The 19509-nt window shown below is 62.8% G+C and overlaps 2 protein-coding genes across 22 annotated transcripts in view; one reads left to right on the top strand and one right to left on the bottom strand.

The window, feature by feature from the left end:
* Positions 1–2532, top strand: part of LOC120243154 (refilin-A-like) — a 15202-nt gene extending 12670 nt beyond the window's left edge. The window contains exon 3 of the mRNA XM_039249227.1: positions 999–2532. Within this exon, the coding sequence (XP_039105158.1) occupies positions 999–1326 (328 nt within the window). The 3' untranslated portion in view covers positions 1327–2532. The remainder of the gene's footprint in view (positions 1–998) is intronic.
* Positions 2533–7463: 4931 nt separating this feature from the next.
* Positions 7464–19509, bottom strand: part of NCOR2 (nuclear receptor corepressor 2) — a 210906-nt gene continuing 198860 nt past the window's right edge. For 8 of the 21 annotated variants that reach the window (XM_039241659.1, XM_039242021.1, XM_039242092.1 and 5 more), the window contains 10 exons: positions 18284–18711; positions 17017–17166; positions 16660–16805; positions 15987–16180; positions 15037–15186; positions 14395–14543; positions 13784–13837; positions 10357–10578; positions 9140–9319; positions 7464–8628 (listed from right to left, as the gene is read on the bottom strand). In XM_039241659.1, the coding sequence (XP_039097590.1) occupies positions 8447–8628; positions 9140–9319; positions 10357–10578; positions 13784–13837; positions 14395–14543; positions 15037–15186; positions 15987–16180; positions 16660–16805; positions 17017–17166; positions 18284–18711 (1855 nt within the window). In that variant the 3' untranslated portion in view covers positions 7464–8446. Of the gene's footprint in view, positions 8629–9139; positions 9320–10356; positions 10579–13783; positions 13838–14394; positions 14544–15036; positions 15187–15986; positions 16181–16659; positions 16806–17016; positions 17167–18169; positions 18712–19509 lie in introns of all 21 variants that reach the window. The other 13 variants (XM_039241884.1, XM_039242162.1, XM_039241956.1 and 10 more) reach the window with 7 other exon arrangements.

Below are 19509 nucleotides of genomic sequence, written 5' to 3'. Positions count from 1 at the left end.
GCGGATCCCCTGTGGGGGTGCGGTGGGGATGGGGGGAGCTGATCCCCTGTGGCGGTGCGGTGGGGACGGGGAGGAGCTGATCCCCTGTCGGGGTGCGGTGGGGACGGGGAGGAGCTGATCCCCTGTGGGGGTGCGGTGGGGACGGGGGGGAGCTGATCCCCTGTGGGGGTGCGGTGGGGACGGGGAGGAGCTGATCACCTGTGGGGGTGCGGTGGGGATGGGGGGGAGCTGATCACCTGTGGGGGTGCGGTGGGGATGGGGGGGAGCTGATCACCTGTGGGGTGCGGTGGGGGATGAGGTAAAATCCCCACCTTGTGCACCTTTTGCCTGCAGTTTGGTTTCCGAGAGGTTCTGGAAGCGGGGCCTGTGGGGCACCGAGCAGCCGCGCACGTACAGGGGTCTCTCACCTAGGGGTCCTGAAGCTGCTTTGGGGGAAGCTTATTTCGATGTAATTTCCAACCTTCGGGAAAGTTGCAGGGAGAGGACCGGGAACCCCCGTGTGTGCCTGTTAAACGGATTCCCTGGTTTCTACATTTGGGCCTGTTCACTCACGTGTGCACACCCTCCCCTTCTACGTAAATGAAACTTCTTCTGACCCATTTGAGAGGAAGTCGGTGGCCTCCTCGGTCTGGTGTCCTTCCTAAGAACAGGGACACCGTCTCACATAGTGACCAGATGGCTGTCAAGGTCAGGACGGTTGAGGACAGAACCCCACCGCCCTCCCCCACACTGCAGTCACATCTCCACCCTTGTCCCCACATGGCCTGTTACGGCATATTTTTAGCCCAACTGAGGATCCAGCCAGGATCACCGGCCCCACTGAGCTGCAGGCTCCCTCTGCCCTTCTTTGACCTTTGACCTTGACATTGGGAAAGAGCCAGTGGTGTGAAGAGTCCTTCTGTTGGAGGAGCGCCTGTCCCCGACCGTGTGGGGGTGGGGGGTGGGGTGACAGGGCCGCCCCCACCCTGGGCTCACCCTGCCTCTCCCACCCTCCCCAGGTGCAACTCTGAGGTCAAGTACGCCTCCGAGAAGCACTTCCGGGACAATGTCTTCTATGCGCCAGTGCCCACGGTCACGGCCTACAGCGAGACCATCGTGGCGGCGCCCAACTGCACGTGGCGCAACTACCGCAGCCAGCTGACCCTGGAGCCGCGGCCCCGCGCCCTGCGCTTCCGCTGCACCACCATCATCTTCCCCAAGCATGCCAGCAGCACCTTCCGGACCACCCTGCGCTGCAGCCTGGGCCGGCCCAGATGCTGGTTCACCTCCAGCGTGCAGCTCCAGCTGTACCAATACCCCCGCCTCCTGGGGCCCGCGGCGCTCTGACCGGGTGGGGCTGCCCACCCCCAGCCCCGGCAGTGACCTTGGACTGGGGGGCCCAAGGACGGACCCCGTGGCTCAGCCTGGAGCTGGGGCAGGAGGGAGGTTGGGGGGGCCCGTTCCGGTGTGGAGGACCCCGTAAACACGTTTTGTGAACAGTGAGCGGGTGAGGCGGCATGGGCATGAATCCATGAAGGCTTGCGGGGGGCTTGCAGCAGGTGGGGGCCCACCCGAGGGTCCTGGGGAGAAGGCGTGGGTCCGTGGCGGGCCCTTAGAGCGGAGAACAGCTTTGGTTGCGGGGGCTGGTGCAGCTCCTCGAGACCCCGGCCACCCGTCTGTCCAGGGCTGGTGGGCTGGCTCCCGGGCCGTGTGCGAGGGAAGAGGGGTGCCCTCCAGACACCCCCACTCCTGGGAAGAGGAAAGTGGGCCTTCCCCTGGGCGCGCAGCTCCGCTAGAGGCCCGGGCTGAGCGCCCTCTGATGGCGGCTGAGCCGGGAGGTGGGGCAGAGGCCAGCGGCTCAAGCCAGGGTCAGAGCTGGTAGAGACCTTGCCTGAGCCACTGGCCATGTGCTGGGGTGGATTTAGGGTGCAGCCCGCCTAAATTGAGGCCTTTGAGCTCTGTGTCGGGAGCCTGGCCCCCAGGGCTAACCTCTGTCCACGCAGCCTCTCCAGAATCCGGACTCTAGCGCCAGCGCCTTGGTGCCTGGTGCCAGGGGGAGGCGTCGAAGCTCTCAGAATGTCCGCCGTCACCTGCGTGCGGCTCGGGGCCCAGCTGCTTAAAGAGACGCCATCGGGGTGGCTGCCCTGGGTCAGCCGCCCGGCTCCCCATGTCGTGATCGCCCGCGTGCCGTCCCCCGTGCCGTCCGGGTGGTGCCAGGGCACGCGGGGGAGTAGGGGCCACGGTCGGGTGCTGCCCTGGACAGGCACCCCGAGACTCCCAGTGTGGCCTTAGAGGGGCCCTCTGACCTGAATGGACCCAGTGGGCAACGGGGCTGCCCTCCCACCCCCTTGCTCACCCCCAGGACCGGGGCAGAAAGGCTCTCCCACACGGTGGGGGTGGGGGTGAGAGAAAGACCCGGAGCCTACGTCCAAGAGAGGCAAAGCGCCTGGTCTATTTTCATGTATCTACACACGGTGCCTGTTCTCTCCGCAGAGTCTGATGAACACAAATAACTTAAGAACTTGATGATCTTAATAAAATGTGCAAACCCAAGGGAGCTCCCTCTTCTGTGTTTCCGAGCCCCTCGGATCCCGTGGGCTGGGGCAGGTTTTCATAGGTACCTGTACTCTGTGGACACCCCACTTTTTGCCACCCAGCCTCCCCTTGGCCTCCGACTGCCTACAGGCAGGAGGGACCTGACCCTGTGCCCGGCCTCACCCAAGAGCTAGTGAGTACGCAGACACCCGGCCCCACTGTGGGACGTGAGTCCGGGGGTGGTTCTGGGGTGCGGGGCCCTGGGAATCTGCATTTTTCGGTGCCCAAATCCTTTGTGTTCTGGGTCGCAGCCCCCGGCATCGATGGGCCCCGGACAAGGGTCCCAGACACCTCTGCCAAGAAGGTGGTCCCAACCCATGTTAACACTTGTTTCTCTCCATCTTGTCCGTGTTTCTGGAGGCCCCGTCGCCAGTGCTGCCAGGGGCCACCAGGATAATGGCCTTTGCCATTATCGGGAAGTCAGACTGGCCTTTGCCCCCCTGGGTCTCCGGAGCTGGGCAGGGCAAGTAGGGGTGTCTTTTGACATCAAGGCTTTTTGCGGGAGACAGAGCCCTCCTTCGAGAGCTGGGTCACAGGAGTACAACGGGCAGGGACGTTTGTGCCTCCTGAGGTCGCGGTATGAGATGCCGGGGGCGGTCAAGCTGTGCGGGCTAACCCTACAGTGCCCGCCGTGCCCCGGAAGCTGTATTCAATTTTCCACGTGGTTTCACTCCGTTCAGCCGTAACCTGCTGAGGTGGGCATTCCCGTATCTCCGTTTTACAGAGGACGAAGGCACAGACAGGTTAAGCCACTTGCCCAGGTTCACACAGCCCGTGGGAGGCAGGGCCAGGATCTTCACGCCTAACGAATTCACACGCACAGGCTGGACAGCAATCGCGGCGCTGATCCGTCTGAGCCACCTGAGGGGGACGTGGGTTGGGTGTCCTGATGCCTGAATCCAGCGACCTTGGAGGTGTCCCTGGGTTGCCCTTCAAGATAGAACTTTGGAGGCGAGCAGGTAGCTGACAGCCTCGGGCGCGGCTTTCCAGCCACGGGCAGGACCCTCTGGCACGGAGGGGAGACAGGTCAGACGCGGGCCTCGGAGAGGAGAGCGAGCCTGCACCTTCACTTGGTGTGTCCCCGAAAGTCGTTTTGACCACATGGGTAGCTTTTCCTTCCCTAAGGACACCAGCAGTCCCAGACTGCTCCTTGCATCCAGGGGCACAGTGAGGCCCGACCGGAGGGGAGAAAGTGGGGAGCAAGGGCAGCTGCCCCTAAGGCCCCCGAGGGCTCCCCAGTTTTCTCGGGGACACAGAGGACCTGGAGGTCAGGCAGACGGCGTTGCCAGTTTTGTCCAGATCCTCGGGATTTCCAGCCCCCAAATGAAGAGACTGGAAGGGTCTAACCCTAACCCCCCCACACCCCCCAGAGGGGCAGATGTCGCTCACAAAGTCCCCAGGGGACAGGCCCAGTGGCTGGAGAAAGCGTGTCACTTAACGTCTCTAAGCATCTGCCAAATGGGCTCACGGTCTTACCTCCCAGGCTGCGGGACGTGAGAATTCGCGCTGGTCTGGCCCCTGCAGCAGGGGGGCGAGGGGAGGCTGGCCCCAAACAGCCCTCCTGACCCTCCGCTGGGGTCACTGCTGCCGGTCTCTGGGTTCACGCTCACAAGCCCCAAATCAAACTCAGCAGCCTCCCTCCTCCAAACGGGCATCCCCACCATCTGGATCTACACTGTCCCGTGCTGTCAGGGGTGACCCCTCGCTTCCGGAGGAGGTGAGAAGGAAGGACAGTCTGTCACGGGGGTGCCATGCCCTCCCGGCTTCCCGGAGGGTCCGTCAGAGTGATGGCCATGCCCCGCCTTCGCAAGGACAGAACGGCCTCCCGCCAGCGGCCGGTGACCTCCGTCTGCTCCTTTATCTGTCAAACCCATCCTGTCTGTCCCCTGCCAGGTCCCCCACCCGCACAGGCGAGCAAGCAGTGTTCTCTCCAAGAGAACTAAGATGCCACATTACCCCATTTTACAGAGGAGGAAACTGAGGTACAGAGGGTCCAAATGACTTGCAGGGTGAGGATGGAGCCCGGCGGCTGGCCTCAGGCTGCCCCTTCCCCGGGGGGCTCTGGCTGCGCTGCCCCCATCCCGCTCCTGCACAGGGCCGCCTCACCGGCTTCTCTCTCAATCCACCCTTGCAAACTCCTATCACCCTGATTTCAGAAAAACCAGCAAATTACCGTGTTGGGTCTCCTTCCTTCTCAGAAAATCCCGGGCCCCCACACTGACCTATGTGTGGCCACCCGGGGCTCCCAAATCTCCCTGGTTGGGTCTCACCTCCCAGCTTTGCCCACACACTTTCCCTCCATTCAGCCCACCCTCGCTCCAAGAGCTACCTCCTCCAGGAAGCCACCCTGACTGCTTCAGTTATCACAGTATCTGCATCACCCAGCCCCGGGAGGGCTTGTCGTGAACCAAGCCCAGTGCCTTGGGGACCAGTCTGTTCCTGTCCCCGCTGAGGGCTGCAGAGAGCTTCTTGTGACCTGACTGGAGACCCCCTGGCCACACAGAAGGAAGGAGGCAGGCTCCAGGCATGGGTCAAGCTCCGGCCTCGGGCACCCACCCCCGCCACCATGTGGGGGCCGCAGACCACCCCATCAGAACCCCTCGGCTGTGTTTTGAAAATGCAGATTCTCGGGCCCCACTCTCGACCTACAGACGCATATTCATTTTTTCTAGCTGGGTCCCAGGAATCTGCATTCAGCCCTAAAACACAGACACTTAACACAGTCGCTGGGGGGCTCAGTCAACGACAGGGCTGGAAAGGAAAAACATGAGCTCTGCCCTTGAGGGGTTCTGCCCGATTTGAGACACAAAGTGTGTTATCAGATACCAGGGGGGACAAGAAGACGGAGAGTGATAAGGAGTTCTTAGAGGAGGCAATGCCCCAGCTGGGTTTTGAAGTGTGTGTAGGAGTTTTCCAGGGAGGTGAGGTTCAGGGAACACCACAGGCCTCCGCTTTAAAGATGGAACAGTGAGCAAACCGAATAAGACCGGGGTGGAATGAAGTCTCTGAGGGTTGGGGACTGGCTGGTAGCCTGGAAGATAGGGTGGGTCCGCTGCAGGCACCAGGAGGCCGTGAGCTCTGCCTACGCCCTGCACACGCCTGTGTGGGGTCTGGGCCACTGGCGCTCAGAGCAGACAGACAGAGGTGCCAGATGGTGTCAACTCTGAGGCCATGGAGCCGCCGGGGCTGGCGGAGATGCCCATGTGGGTGGAGACGTGGGGTCCCGCCCCATATCCCTCTGGTCTGACTGCAGCCGAGGGAGGGGCCATGGGACCCTGGATAGCACTGGCTTGTGTGGCCAACCCCTGGTGGCTGGTGTGGCCACCACCTGTGACCTGTCCTGGACTCCAGATGGGGGTGCAGGTCTACACCAGGGGTGGAGGGAGCCTGTGGCCAGGACAAGGGCCTTGGCTGGCTCGACACTGCCACCTGCCCTCCAGCCTCAGTACTGCAGCCCAAGTGCCATGCTGAGCCCTGGGGGGGACCCAAGGCCCGCTGCCACTGTGGGGGGCACTCGGACTGTCCCCAAGGCTACACAGAGCATCACCACACCGTGTCGCACACCTTGCCCCACAGCACAGGCTTGCAGGATGGACTCAGGGCGATGCACAGTGCCAGGGAGGCGCCTGGGCGGTGTCCCCCATGCACTCAGACACTTCCTCCACCTAAATCCTGGGACCCCCAGATACCCTGAGAAGGTGGGATGCTGGCCACCTGGGGACCTGGGCACCAATCGTGGAGGTGGGGCAACGGCCGCCTCCAGAGGACCCTGGTTCTTCCCTTTGGGCCGGCCCAAGCCCTGCTGGGGGCCTCTAATATGCTGGACGGGGTGTCTGGCAAGGGCAGGACCACCCCCTACCACTGGCCTGCGGCCGTCCGTGCTGGCTAGGCCCCGTCAGAGTCCTGGAAGCCTGGGTCCAAACTGAATTAACACCCTCCCCTTGGCCAGACACGGCGGCCTGTTCACAAGTCGGCTGGGCCAGGGTGGGCCCCTCTCTGGGTATTTGGGGGTGTCCGTCCCTGGATGGGCCAAGGGGCCAGCAGCCCAGGGCCGGGAGGCTGAAGGACAGGGACAGGGTGGATTCCGGGACCACGACACCCAGGCTTTGCATGAGGAGCACCCGAGGGCCCACGGCACATGCCGTACGTGTGCCAGGCCGGGGGGGGGCGGGGCAGGGACGACTCCTGAGTGCCCTTCCAGAATCAGGCACCCGGCCTGGCAGCGGGGGCTGAGATTTGCACCTGTGACCCAGCACCGGGCAGGGCGTCGAGCTTTGGGCCAGAGTACGGAGGCCGCAGCCCAGGCTGGGGTGACAGACGTAGCGGCCACTGTGGGGAGGGGTGGGGGAGGAGCCGCAGCAGGCAGGGGAGGGACCGCCCCCGCCAGACTACAAACAGCTTCCGTCAGTGGTGATGAATCCAACTTTCTGGAACTCGGGGCTCTGCTTGCGCAGCGCGCAGGAAGCCAGAGCGGGACACCCTTCAGAGACGCTCCAAGCAAGCCCACAAGAGGCAGCCCGGCTGCTGAGGGCTGTTCTCATGGCGAAGACAGCAGTGGCAGCAAAGGGTCTGCTTCCCGACACGGCATCGGCAGGAGTGACACCAAACGTCTTTAACAATCAAGGACTGATGACAGCCGTCTTGAACCCACGTGGGTGCCCTCCCCCGGTGCACACAGCCGTACCTTCCCCGCACGTGTGACTGCGCGACAGTCACCCCTGGGTAGGACTGATATCCTCACGGTGAGAACAGGCACCTGCGAGGGGGACGAGTCTGGCGGTTTTAGGGGGAATGTTTCCTTGCCCTCCAGGGTCACACCCCCACCGTCCCCCAAGTCCCCGGTCGCCTGCCTGGTGACTGCACAGGCCGAGGCAGAGAAGGAGCCTTCGTAACTTGAGTATATTTCGCTTTTTAATGAGAACAACGTGTGTAAATGACAGAACGCCACCGCCGTGCGCAGATGGCGGTCACAGAACACCCATCAGATTCCTTCTGCCCGAGGAGGGCCGGGGGGGGGAGGGTGACGGGCGCTCACGAGCCGGCAGCCCCGGTCCCCTCAGGCCCACGGACGATGGGCTCACTGACTGGCGGCCTGCACACGCCCCTTGAACGGTAAGCAGAGATGGAAAGCGCAGCAGCAATAATACTGGGTCAAGTCCTTCCTTGCGTAAAACATCTGAACTAATTCATCAAAGGTATCAAAAATATACCCTGTAAACCAACACATCGCCTACCCCTGCCTTTCCTTCCCGCCGCGGCCGCCGCGAGGACACAGTCCAGTTCCTCGGGGCCTCTGCTCGCCCCAGACCCCGCCCGGCCCTCTCGCCCGCCCATCTGGCCTCACTGGGCTCGCAGCGGTCTCGCGGACTGGGGCGGTCCGTGGGGACCCGGACGGGAGCGCTGGGGGCTGGACAGGGCCTGTGTCCGTCTGTCCAGAGCGGTAAGGGGGATGGGGACGGAGGGAGGGTGCGGGGGCTTGCTAGCTCAGTTTAGACTTTGGTTCCAAATGTGTTGGGGGAAGGCGGTGGCGCGGGAGGTGCGCGGTCGTCCTGCTTTGGGTCCCTGGCCGCCCCGGCTGCGTGTGTGTGGCCATCGCACACCGCCGCGCCCCCTCCCTGGCCCGTCCCCTCCCGAGCACCAGGTAAACGTCCCCTGAGTAAGGTCACTGCACAGGGCCAGCCCGGGGCGGGGGTCGTAGTTAAGGCTTTAGACAGGCAAGGATGCCGGCTCTGGACGGATGGACTGACAGGTGCGCAGGCAGACTCAGGGGCTCCTTCCTCAGTTGGGGGGGGTCGGCAGCTGCCCCCTCCTTGCCCGGCTGCTCTGGCCACTGGCTGGGCCCTGGCGCCGCCCCCCCAGCCCGTTCTGACGGTCACTCGCTGTCGGAGAGTGTCTCGTACTGTGAACAGAGCAGTGGCTTGGGCTCCTCGTCCCAGGCGTGGTGGGGACCAGCGAGGGGCCCACTGCCCGTGGGGAGTCCGGGTGGGGGCGGGGAGGCCATGACACCCGCCTGCAGCCGCATGATCAGGGGGTTGTAGGGAAATGGCGTGGAACCTGCCGGAAAGACCAGGAGAGATGGCCGTGAGCCGGGCACCCCCAGGGGCCCACCCACCTACCACGCTGGGGACTGGGCCTCGGCCTCCCCCAGGAGACCACTGTCCCAGCGCAACTCCCGCGAGCGGTCTCCAAACGCCACCTCTCCCACTGGACCCGGCCACCTGTCGCCTGGACCGGAGGGGCCTCCTTGCTGTCCCTGCCCTTGCCCCTCGGGTCTGTTCTCTTGCAGGCACTTTCCACTTAGAACCTTCCAGGGCCTCCTCGTGCCCACGAAGAAAACCGGACTCCCCGCAGCCCGCCAAGCCCGCGGGATCGGCCTTCTACATTCACTTTCTGCACCTGTCGTCCTCTGCGGTCAGGGCCGGAGGCCAGACCATGCGCTCTGCACACAGTGGGTGCTCAGGCCGCTGGCCAGGCCCACTGCAGATGCTCCCCCACCACCCAGGTGACCCGTGCTCTGAGCTGGCGACAGGGACAGGCCGCCCAAGCGCCACGCCCTGCTGCCCACCTGCGGATGAGGGCCGGTCCTCCCACACGCGGTTGGTGAGTGGGGTCCGGCGGTTACAGTCCCCCTCCGAGTGCACCGAGGAGACAGAGGGCGGCCGGTCCCCGGACGCCAGGCCCGGGGCCGGGGACTTGGCTTTTCGGCTGCTGGGTCTGCCAGAGACTTTGGCCTTCCCACCACCACCTGCAGAAGGACACACGGGACGGGGCCACATTGGACTGTGCGGACGGCCACTCACATGGCAGGGGGAGGGTGGGCGAGGGGGGATCTGAGGGGGGTGGGGGAGGCCCTGGCCACCTGCCTCCCAGTCCCCCCACGGAGGAGAGAACAGCGGCCTGGCCCCGCTGGGAAGCCAAGGTCGACCAGGTGGGCAGACCCAGAACCGAGCCTGATCTTGGAGGTGGGTTTCTACTAAGAAAGTGGGTTGAACTACTTTCAAAGCCCCCCTCAGGCTGCCCAGATGCCCACCCCCCCACCCAGGCACTGATCCCAGCGCGAAGCCCCAGGCCTCTGGCTTGCCCCTGACCATTGCCCCAGGGCTGCCCCAGGGCTGGGAAGGCTGCAGACCTTCGGCAGAGAAGCCAGGGCCCCTGAGGCCAGGCCTGGGCCCCCCTTAAATCCAGAAGCTTCCTGGGAGCAGACTGTCCAGGTGAGACAAATGGGTCTGAGGGCTCCTTGCTCAGCCCTCGTTCAGACACGCAGTGTTGCTCAGGGCCCGGGGCAGACAGGGAGCTGGCACAGACCCCACTCCCCTCCCCACCAGGTCCCAGGCCACCGGGTACACACACAGTGGCCCCAGAAGATATAGAGCCAATGGGCCTGGCTGCTGCGAGCCTGGGGGACCCCCTGACCCACGCAGAGGTGGGTCCTGGCTCTAGAGCCCGATCTCCCCCGGAGACACAAGCCGGGGACCGTGTCTGGCAGGGGAGAAGGCAGGGCAGGGCTCGGACAGCAGTGGGTGTGCTTAGAACAGCAGCAGCTCCTTCAGCCCTAGTGGGCGGGGGAGGGGGGGAGGGGGGGCTGGGGCCGTGCCCGCCCAGCCTGGGATTAGCCAACTCCAGAATCACGGCAAACACACACACACACACAAATAAGGTCACAAGCTCCAAAGCTGGAGGGTGTTGGTCAGAGGAACGCGGAGGCGCGGGATTAATGACACCGGGAGGGGGACGGACGGGGCGGGTGGGGCTGGAGGACCGAGGCGGGGGAGGCCTGCAGACCTGGCGAGGTGAGTGCGTGTTCGCTCCGTCCGTCAGCAGCGGTTATGGGCATAGCAGCGGGCAGGCTGGCACTGGCATTCAGAGGGTTAAAAGCATTGGCGCTGAGCGGGGGCTCCTCCCACTGATCATATTTACCCATGAGCGCCTTTCTAATAATGGCCTCCAGCCCCATGTTGGTGCTGGCATGCTCCTGCACCGCCTGGCTTCTGCAGGTCATAAGGCCTGGGAGAGAGACACACACACACAGGGGCCCGGAGGGGCCGGGGACAACGGAGAGGGGGAGAGAAGCGGAGAGAGGGAGGGGGGAGGAGAAGAGAGAATACACAGTGAGCACATTTCAGCAAAGCAACATGTTTATTGCCCTATCCCCCCCCCGTACTTTCCTGCAGTGGTGATCGGGGTGGGGGGCTTCCTCGGACTCCGGCCCCAGGGGTTGGGGGGGTTGGGAGGCGAGATGACTGCCCCCCCCCCCAGTTTCTCCTAGTCTGTGCTCTGGGAAATTGGAAGCCCCTTCTGCCCGCTGAATCCCAGCCGGGACTGTTTTCTTAAAATTCCAAGTGGCTTAGGGAAGGTGTGCGTGTGTGCATGTGTTGGTGCATGCGTATGTGTGCCTGTGTATGTGTGCATGTGTGTGCATGAGTGTGCCTGCAGGTGCGTGCACCTGGGTCCTGGGGGCAGAAATCAGAGGGACGCCCTTTCTGGGGACACACAGCTAGGAAACCAGGGCGAGCCAGAGCCTGGTACTGGGTGCAACGGGTCTGCCCTGGGCGCCTGGGGCTGGCAGGGAAGGGGACCTCCACGAGGTCTGGGACCCTCACCCACCCCCCCACTGTCCCCCCAACCCCACTGGGCCTAGTTCTCCTCCCCCGATCTCTCCCTGCCTGGGAGCTATGAGGAGAGAGAGGTGCAGAGACGGACGGTGGGGGGGGGGTGGCAGCCATGCAGTTACGGTGCGCGCGGGGGACAGGGCAGAGCTAGAGACCAATGTGTGACCACCCCCAGCCTGGCCCCCTGGTCACCAAGTGGTCCAATCAACAGACTGGTCCCAGAGAGGCCCCTGGGGATGCCCACTGCTCAGCCACGTGGATAATAAACCGGTTTTCATCCACCAGGGACTCTGCCTTTCCCGTGTTCCTCGTGAATCATTCTGGGGACTTTGGCAAACCCCGGGGGTGTGTGCACCCTCAGCATCTCTGTGAGACCAGCGGAGCCCAAGCCCTTCCCCCACCCCCGCCTGCATCCTCGGGCACTGTCTGCATGGATTTTAACACTTCCACTCTGGCAAATCAACTGTATGAATACCAAGTGGCCAGAGAACGAGTCTTTCTGACCCCCAACTCATCTGTCAACTACACTAATGGCTTCTGTGAGGCTGGGAACAACACAGTGGCTTTAAAAATCACATTTCTCAGGCGCCTGGGTGGCTCAGTCAGTTAAGCAACCGACTTTGGCTCAAGTCAGGATCTTGTGGTTTGTGAGTTTGAGCCCCGCGTTGGGCTCTGTGCTGATGGCTCAGAGCCTGGAGCCTGCTTCCGATTCTGTGTCTCCCTGTCTCCCTGCCCCTCCCCTGCTTGTGCTGTCTCTCTCTCAAAAGTAAATAAATAAACATTTAAAAAATTCTTTTAAATAACAACATTTCTGAGTAGCAACCGTTTGCTTCCTACATTTTGTTTTTCTTTTCTTTCTTTTAGCTTCAAACTTGTTCACCGCCAGAGACACACTCTCCGCTTTTTAGCTGTGTGTTGGCCCCGTTTTCATTAGCATTTCAAAAAAAAAAAAGGTGGAAAAAGACGCCACGTTCCTCAGGAAAAAGCAGGAGTCCTGGCAGGGGTGCCCAGAATCCCCATGCAGGGAACACACTGCAAAGCAGGAAAGCTGACGTGAGGAGCACAGGCCGTGATGGCCTCTGGGTAGACGGGCATCCCAGCCACCACAGATGTCCCCGAGCCTTCCACCCGGGGTCACGGGTCTGCGATCTGGCGGTGCCAGTCAGGCAGGAAGCTTGACCACCTCCAGCTGCAGAGGAAAGTCCGACGCAGGGGCTGAGCCGCAGAGACTGGGGTCCGGGGAAATTTCTGCGTGTGTGATCTAAACCGCTTTAAAAAAGGCCACGCTGAATTTATGTGGAAGTGTCAGCTGCACCACTGCATGGGTTTCTATGCACATGCACGCCTGCGTGTTTAGTGCCTACGTCAAGATTTGGAATGTTCCGGAAACATTCATTTCTAACCATATTGTTGGTTCGACCAAACTGTCTCCTGCCTGTTGTCCGAGGCAACACAGGGGCTGTTGAGCGAAGCCCCCGTGTCTAGTCTCTGGGTAGCCGGGCGAGCCCCGCTTAGAGGCCCTGATGACCCTTTGATAAAATGGTGGTCTTTTGCTCACCACATCCCCAAAGCTTGAGGCCCCTGGTGGCCCCAGGGAAGGCTGGCCCAGGTCCCCGCTGCCCCTCTGGCCTCAGGCTCTCACTGAAGGACCAGAGCACAGCCCTGCAAACCCCCCTAGACAGAGCCCTGTCAACGGAGGCGCCAGTCCCGAATCCGCTCCGGGCCCAGTCTCTTCACACCAGACTCCCAAAGCCACTTCCAGAAAGCCCCACCATGAAGCAGCAGAAACACACACCGTGGCCCCCACCAGAGGCTGGGGATCCCACCCCAAGGATCCCCCCAAGTCCGAAACACCAGGGTGGGCTGAAGTTTTAAAAATGCGTGTGTTTTCACCCATCTCAGTCACACGTCTTCGTTGTTCCCTCAGCTCCCCAGGTGCTTGGAGTTTTTGAGTCAAGCTGTTGCTCTCTCTACGATCGCTCCCTGGGGGACCCTGAGCGAGCCCGCCTACGCCGAGTACATGCCCACACCTCCCACTCGAGTCTCCCCCCAGGCCTGGCAGGGGTGGGGATGCAGCTTCCAGACAGGTGTGTGTGCGCCCAATTCTGTACAAAACACACTGGAGACCCCGCAGGGACCCCAGGGCAGACTCCCCGCAAAGCCCTGCCTTTTGTGCGAGTCTGTATCCCCACTGCCAGGTTCTTGAGTCTAGAGGGAGGGACACACCTGAACTACGAAAGGACCCCTGTCACCATGACTATGGCTGGGGTGAGGGCCCCCGTGGCCTCCGAGGGTGCACTCCTTGAGCGTCCTTTCAGGCCCTGCATACCCAGCCTAACCCCCCAGCACGTAGCCCTGACGTGAGCGGGGGGGGGGGGGGGGGGGGGGGGAGGGGCAGCGAGGAGGGGCCTGCAGTGACTGAGGGGAGGGATGGGGAGAGCAGGGAGGGGGCCTGCGATGATGGGGGGAGAGCGGGGAGGGAGCAGGGAGAGCGGGCAGGGGGCCGGCGATGATGGGGGGAGAGCTGGGGGGAGAGCGGGGAGGGGGCGGGGAGAGCGGGCAGGGGGCTGGCGGCAGTGTAGTCCGGACTGGACGGCTACCTGCTCCGGTGATGGCGGGCATGTTGAAGATCTCCGTTCCGGGCTGGCCGATATCTGGAGAGGCAGGTGACAAGATGGGTAAGGCCTGCGGGCCCACAGGTTTAGGAAGTCACCCACCCCAGCACTGTCCCTCGTCTGGTCTGGGCGATGTGCACCACGTGGGAGCTTGTTCCGCGTGCACAGAGCAGCAGGTGTGGAGACTGCGTCTCTAACCCGCACTGTGCTAAGGGGCGGGGCTACGTTAGGGTTTACTTCCAGTAACCAGGTAAACGGGTAGAAAAAAATCCTAAACACGACAATGAGTGGTATGAATGGGGGACACACAGGGCTGGTGGGTGGGGAAGACCCCAATCCCTGGCTCCCAGTACGGGGCTCGGCACAGACCCGTCCATCCAAGTATTCACCGAGTGCTTGCTGAGTACTGGGCGCGGTTCTAGGTGCCGCTTCTACCGGCCAGCAACTGCGGCAGAGCCACAAACCATCCGGGGCTCTCGGAAGGGGCAGCAAAGGGCCAGGGGGAGGGGAGGCCAGGGCTACTCTGTGGGCTTCCCGCACTGCACTGGCTCCAGCCGCACAGGCCCTGCTTCCCAGGGGCTGGGCTTGCCGCTTACTGTATTCCGGCTCGTTCCGGTTGTGGGTGTTCAGCTTCTTGTTGATCTCCTGCTTCTTGGACTTGACCATGGCGGAGTTGCTCTCGGTCAGTTTGCTGAAGAAGGCCGGCGGCTGGCTGCTGTTGCCTGGAGATTTGGAGCCCATTCTGCTGTGGGGATCAGAGAACCCAAGTTGGTTTAATCAGTGTGGAGCTTGCATATGTTTGACGATGGGGTGCTTACTTCCTGACCTGCCTTAAAAATTCAGAACCAAGCCTTTCCTACCCCATACCCACATCTTTCATCTCTTAGGGACCACAGCTCCTAGAATCTTCCCTGTAGTTCACCTATTCCTGGGCTCTGGGTGTCTCTGGGGAGCCCCAGCTGCTCTGCTGGGCCATCCCTGTCTACAGTGTGGCAGGGGCCTGGCCCGAGCCGAGAGGTGACAGTGTGGCAGGGGCCTGGCCCAAGCTGAGAGGTGAGGTCCCCGGCACAGGAAGCTGCTGTGGATGCCCCTCAGGCTCCAACCTCTGCTCTGCAGGTCTGAGGTCTCTCGGCCGCACACAAAGGCCCTGTGGATCCCCGACCACACGGCGGTGGACCAAGGCCAAGGGTGGCTGAATCACGAGCATCCGGGGATGGGGTGGGGTGCCACGGAGGTACCTGGGCTCCACCTGGTCCCCGTCTCGGTACAGCAGCGGGTACATGGTGCTCCGGGGATGCCCGGGCTCCGCCATGCCCTCTGGTGGGGACACGGGTTCGATGGCGTCCTCACTGCTGCCCAGGGCGGACGTCTTGCTTGGCTCTGGAGACCTGGGCAGAGAGGGACTGTGGTCAGAGTTCAGCGTGCTCTCTCCCGAAATGCCGCGGGGACGCGTCCCTCTGTCCATCCCCTCCTAGCTCTGGCCTCCTCTAAATCTCTCTGCATGGGCTGGACAGCCCGTGAGGCTCTGAGGGCCACTGGTGGCCTCCGCTGTTTCTTCTCTTACAACCTTTTAAAAATGCAAAACCGCCTTTAGCGCAAGGGCTGTGGGCTGGATTTGGCCCTTGGGGGGCAGTCAGTTGACCCCAGCGGCGCCCCAGTGTTCCCCCAGATGTTCTGCCCTCCCACCCCTGTGCTTCGATCATGTGGTGTCCCTTCCATCCTAGAACTGGGGGCCACCCGTGCCTCTCCAAGCCCCAGCGCATCTGGGGGGACCAGAAGTGAACACAGGGAAGCTGTGCTCAGAGCCCTCAGCTCTAGTTTGAATCCTGGCTCTGCCACTTTCAGGCTGTGTCCCTCCAGATGAATGAATTCGCTTCTCCATACCCTAGTTCTCTCACCAGTGACATGGGGACGATACCGCCTACGCTTCCTGGGGTTGTGGGGGGCATCCCGGTTAACACATGGTGTCCGGAGCCCACAGGGTGTGACCAACATGTCAGCTACTTCTATCAGCACCCTGGCCTCGAGTAGACCGAGTGCCACCCCCAACCCCTGCTTCCCTGAGCCTCAGTGTATCATCTGTGCAGTGATGCCAGCGCACCTTGCACTTTCCTGAGCTTGGCCCTCCTACAGCAGACGCCTGACAAAGGCGTCCCCTGAACAAGGGTCACCGGCCCCCGACACTCACCTCTTGCCCCCCTCACTGTGGGGCGAGCCACGAGCTGGGGCACCGTGGTCCGGGGGCGGGAGATAGAGATCGCTGGGTGGGCGGCGCAGGTCCAGGACGGGGCAGCTGGCTCCAGGGAAGGAGTAGAGGGGGGCCGGGAGGGGTGCGCTCAGCTGCTGTGGGTGGTGCCGCGTGTAATCCTGCGTGATGACCTCCTGCGGGCCGAAGGTTGTGGGACAGAGAGGTGCAGGGTCAGGCAGCAGTCCCCCACTGGAACCTCCCCGGTGCACAGTGGCTCAGCTGGGCTTTGGGGACAGAGCCGGGCTAGTGTGGTTCTCAGCTCCCTGAGTGTTTCAGGCCTGCCCACAGCAGCCTCGGCGTCCCCATGTGCACAGGGTGGGGGCTCTGTGTCAAAGTAGCGGGCCCTACGCCAGCCGGGGTCCTCGGGCAGCATACGAAAGTCATGGATCACGGGCTCATGAACCCGGGGCCCCGTCAGCTGGGTGAGGGGTGGCCACCACAGCGGAGTTTGAGGCTCCAGAGTCCCTGGCAAGCCCGCCCTGGCCGGCCCTAAGTCCCCGGTGCAGTCTCCGGGACTCGGTCCACCCACCAGGCCGAGAGGCTGCGTGTGGCCCTCCCACTCCCCTGGGGCCGCGTCCCTGCCCAGGGCCGGAGGCAGAGAAGGGGTAGTTACACTGATGTGCTGGGCCAGGGTGACCACTCTCTGGTGACCTTTGACCCCAGGGGTGGTCTGGAGCAGCGGGCTGGACGACGGCTGGCTCTCAGGCAGTGGCCGCAGGTGTGGGAGGTGCGCAGCCTCGCCACCGAGCTTCCCAGGGCCTGCGGGCAGAGAGAGCCAGTCGGGCCGGGTGGCCCCCGAATCCCACCCCTGCCCTCTGAGCCCTGGGGCTGGGCCAATTCCTCCACCTCCAGGGGCCTTGGTTTTCTTGCGTCTGTGATAGGCCAATGGCTGCCCCTGTCTCACAGGGCCATGCTAAGTGGGGGGTGGGGTGCGGGGTGAGGTGGGGTGCGGGGTGAGGTGGAGTGCTACCTGGCTGCTTGTGCCGCAGGTCCCCCTCCAGGTGGCTCTTGTCGAGCTCCTCAAGGTGCTTGGGGAGCCCCTTGTCATGGGCCAGGCTGGGGGAGCTCACGGGGCTGACGGGCTCCACTCCATCGGGGCTGTAGCTGCCGCCGTGGTAACCTGCAGCGGGCGAGGCCCCAGGTCAGGCCTGTGCCGGGACCGGGGGCTGCAGCCACCCCACCCGACCCACTGAGCGCCCCCCCCCAATAGAAGGGGGCCACGGGCGGATGGAGAGAGGAAGTGAGTCAGAGCAGGGATTGCTGGTTGCAGGAGTGGGGGTGCATCGAGAAAGGGGGGAGATGGGGTGGTGGAGTGAGAGAGAGACAGATGGAGCAAGAATGCAGATGGACACACAGATAGGTCAAGATACTCCAACCTAGGAACAGGGGGAAACACGGACCCAGACAGTGGGGGTTGTGGGGAGGATGGGTCTCCAGGAAAGAGGGTGCAGAAGTGAGATCAGGAGGGAGTGGGGAGACAGGGAGGGACACTCAGGTCCCCGCAGCCCCCGGTCCAGCAAAGAGGAACCCTGAGCAGGGGCCAGAGGTGGCAGATGGGGCACAGAGTGCCCTTCTCCCTGGGGATGCTAGGTGGCAGGTCAGCAAGGGCACGAGGAGCCGGGGCACCCCCGAGACTCCCTCATGGCCTGGGGCAGGACACAGGGGTGAGCACCTCCCGGAGAGCGGGGCGCTCCCCTCCTCTCCTCGCTCCTCCCGCAGTCTGCCCCGCTGGCGCCCTCACAGCAGACTCACCCACGCGGCCGCGGCGGTAGCCTGAGCCCCTCTGCAGCCCCACTCCCTGCTCCCCAAACACAGGCTCAAAGGTTGGGACATGGGAGGCGCACTTGAAGTCAAAATCACAGATCCATTCATTAAAGGAAAAAAAGTGAAAATCAAAAAAAAAATCATGATAAAACAACGTGAAATGATGAGGCGCCCCCAAATCAGAGGGGGTGGGCGGCAGCTTGAGGAAGAGTCGTCAGAGCGTGCAATCGACGAGGACGCGTTCAAAAACAAAATACCAAAACCAACGTAAAATGGGGGGAAAAAATAAAAAGCAGAGATCTGAAAATATCTTTAGGCCACAAGACGGGGTGGGTGGGCGGCGGGGCCGGAAGTCTTACCATCGCGAGGGGAGTCGTTGGCCAGCGAACCTCCTTCTCGCGGCCCTTTATCGTGAGCAATTTGACGCATGATTATCGCGTCTATGAAGGTGGCCGCTGTCAGGGTGGTCTTACCCAGAGAACGAAGCTCCAATTCCTGGATGGAAAAGGGTTTACTTTGAGTCTTTTCCCGGTGCAGGTCCGCAGCTGAGGCGGGCGGCGCAGGCTGGTCCGGGCTGGCGTGGTGGGGTGCGAGGCTCTTGGCTGGGGTGCGGGCGATGGCCGTGTGGCTGGAGCCGGGGGGCGCCAGGGGCCGTGGCTCAGAGCCCTTGCTGGGGGAGGAGGAGGGCTCCAGCCCAGAGCGGGCCGGGGGCTTGGCAAGGAAGGTGTGGCCAGCGTCGGCTCGGGGCCGCTCAGGCCGGGCGACCCTTGGGGCCTCCTTGGGCAACAAGACAGGCTCCATGAGGGTGGGGTAGACCCCGTCGAGGGTGCCACCCAGAGGACAGTGGGTGGTGGGTGGGAATGTGGCGGCCGGGCGGACAGGTGAGGAGGTGGAGGTGGACCTGGGGAAGGAGAGAAGGCGGTTAGGGCATTGGGAAGCCCCCGCTTACGGGCCCAGAAGGCCAAGGCAGGGTTACTCCCTCACTCCAGCACCCTGACAAGTCCCCACTGCGCACAATAAACCCGCTCTCCCGACATGGCCTTACCCACCCCACACGCATGCACGCACTCACTCACTCACTCACGGATTCATTCATTCAGTCTGTCGTTCCAAGGCTTCCTACTGAACACCCATGACGTGTCAGGCACTGTCATAGGCCCTGTCCTAGGTGCTGCTCTAGGTCTTGAAGGGTACAGCAGTGAACAAACCAGACAGCACCCTGCACTCTGGTCGAGCAGACTGTACCCAAGTTAGCAGAGAAGTCAGACATGCTCAGAGTGTGGGATGAAGTCAACACGACAAGCTGGGGTGAAAGAGAATGGAAAGAGAGTCCCGAGCACAGGAGGAAAGGCAGGCACTACAGCTACAGGCAGGGCAGAGGCCCCAGGGGGCAGGCGGTGTGGACAGTTCGAGAATGGAAGGAGAACAGGAAGGCTCTCCAGAACCAGCCCCCCCCACCCCGACACTGTTCCTCTGGAGAGTCACATGCCTCTTCCTTCAAGCAGTCTTCCCCGACTGTTGCCTGGTCTAGGCCATGAGCCCCAGGAGAGACTGGCCGGGAAGAAGGGACGCACAAACGTACACTCTGATCTTCACGGGGTAAACGTAAGTACTCCCCACTTTGCAAAGGAGGACACTGAGGCTTGGCCGTGAACTGGCCCAACTCCAGCCCTTGCAGCTTCTCCGTCAAGCCCAGTGT

Source organism: Hyaena hyaena, unplaced genomic scaffold (genome assembly GCF_003009895.1).
Source record: "Hyaena hyaena isolate Hyena2069 unplaced genomic scaffold, ASM300989v1 scaffold_0, whole genome shotgun sequence".
NCBI lineage: Eukaryota > Metazoa > Chordata > Mammalia > Carnivora > Hyaenidae > Hyaena > Hyaena hyaena.
Note: the sequence above shows the minus strand (reverse complement) of the source record. Positions and strands in the feature narration are given on the sequence as shown.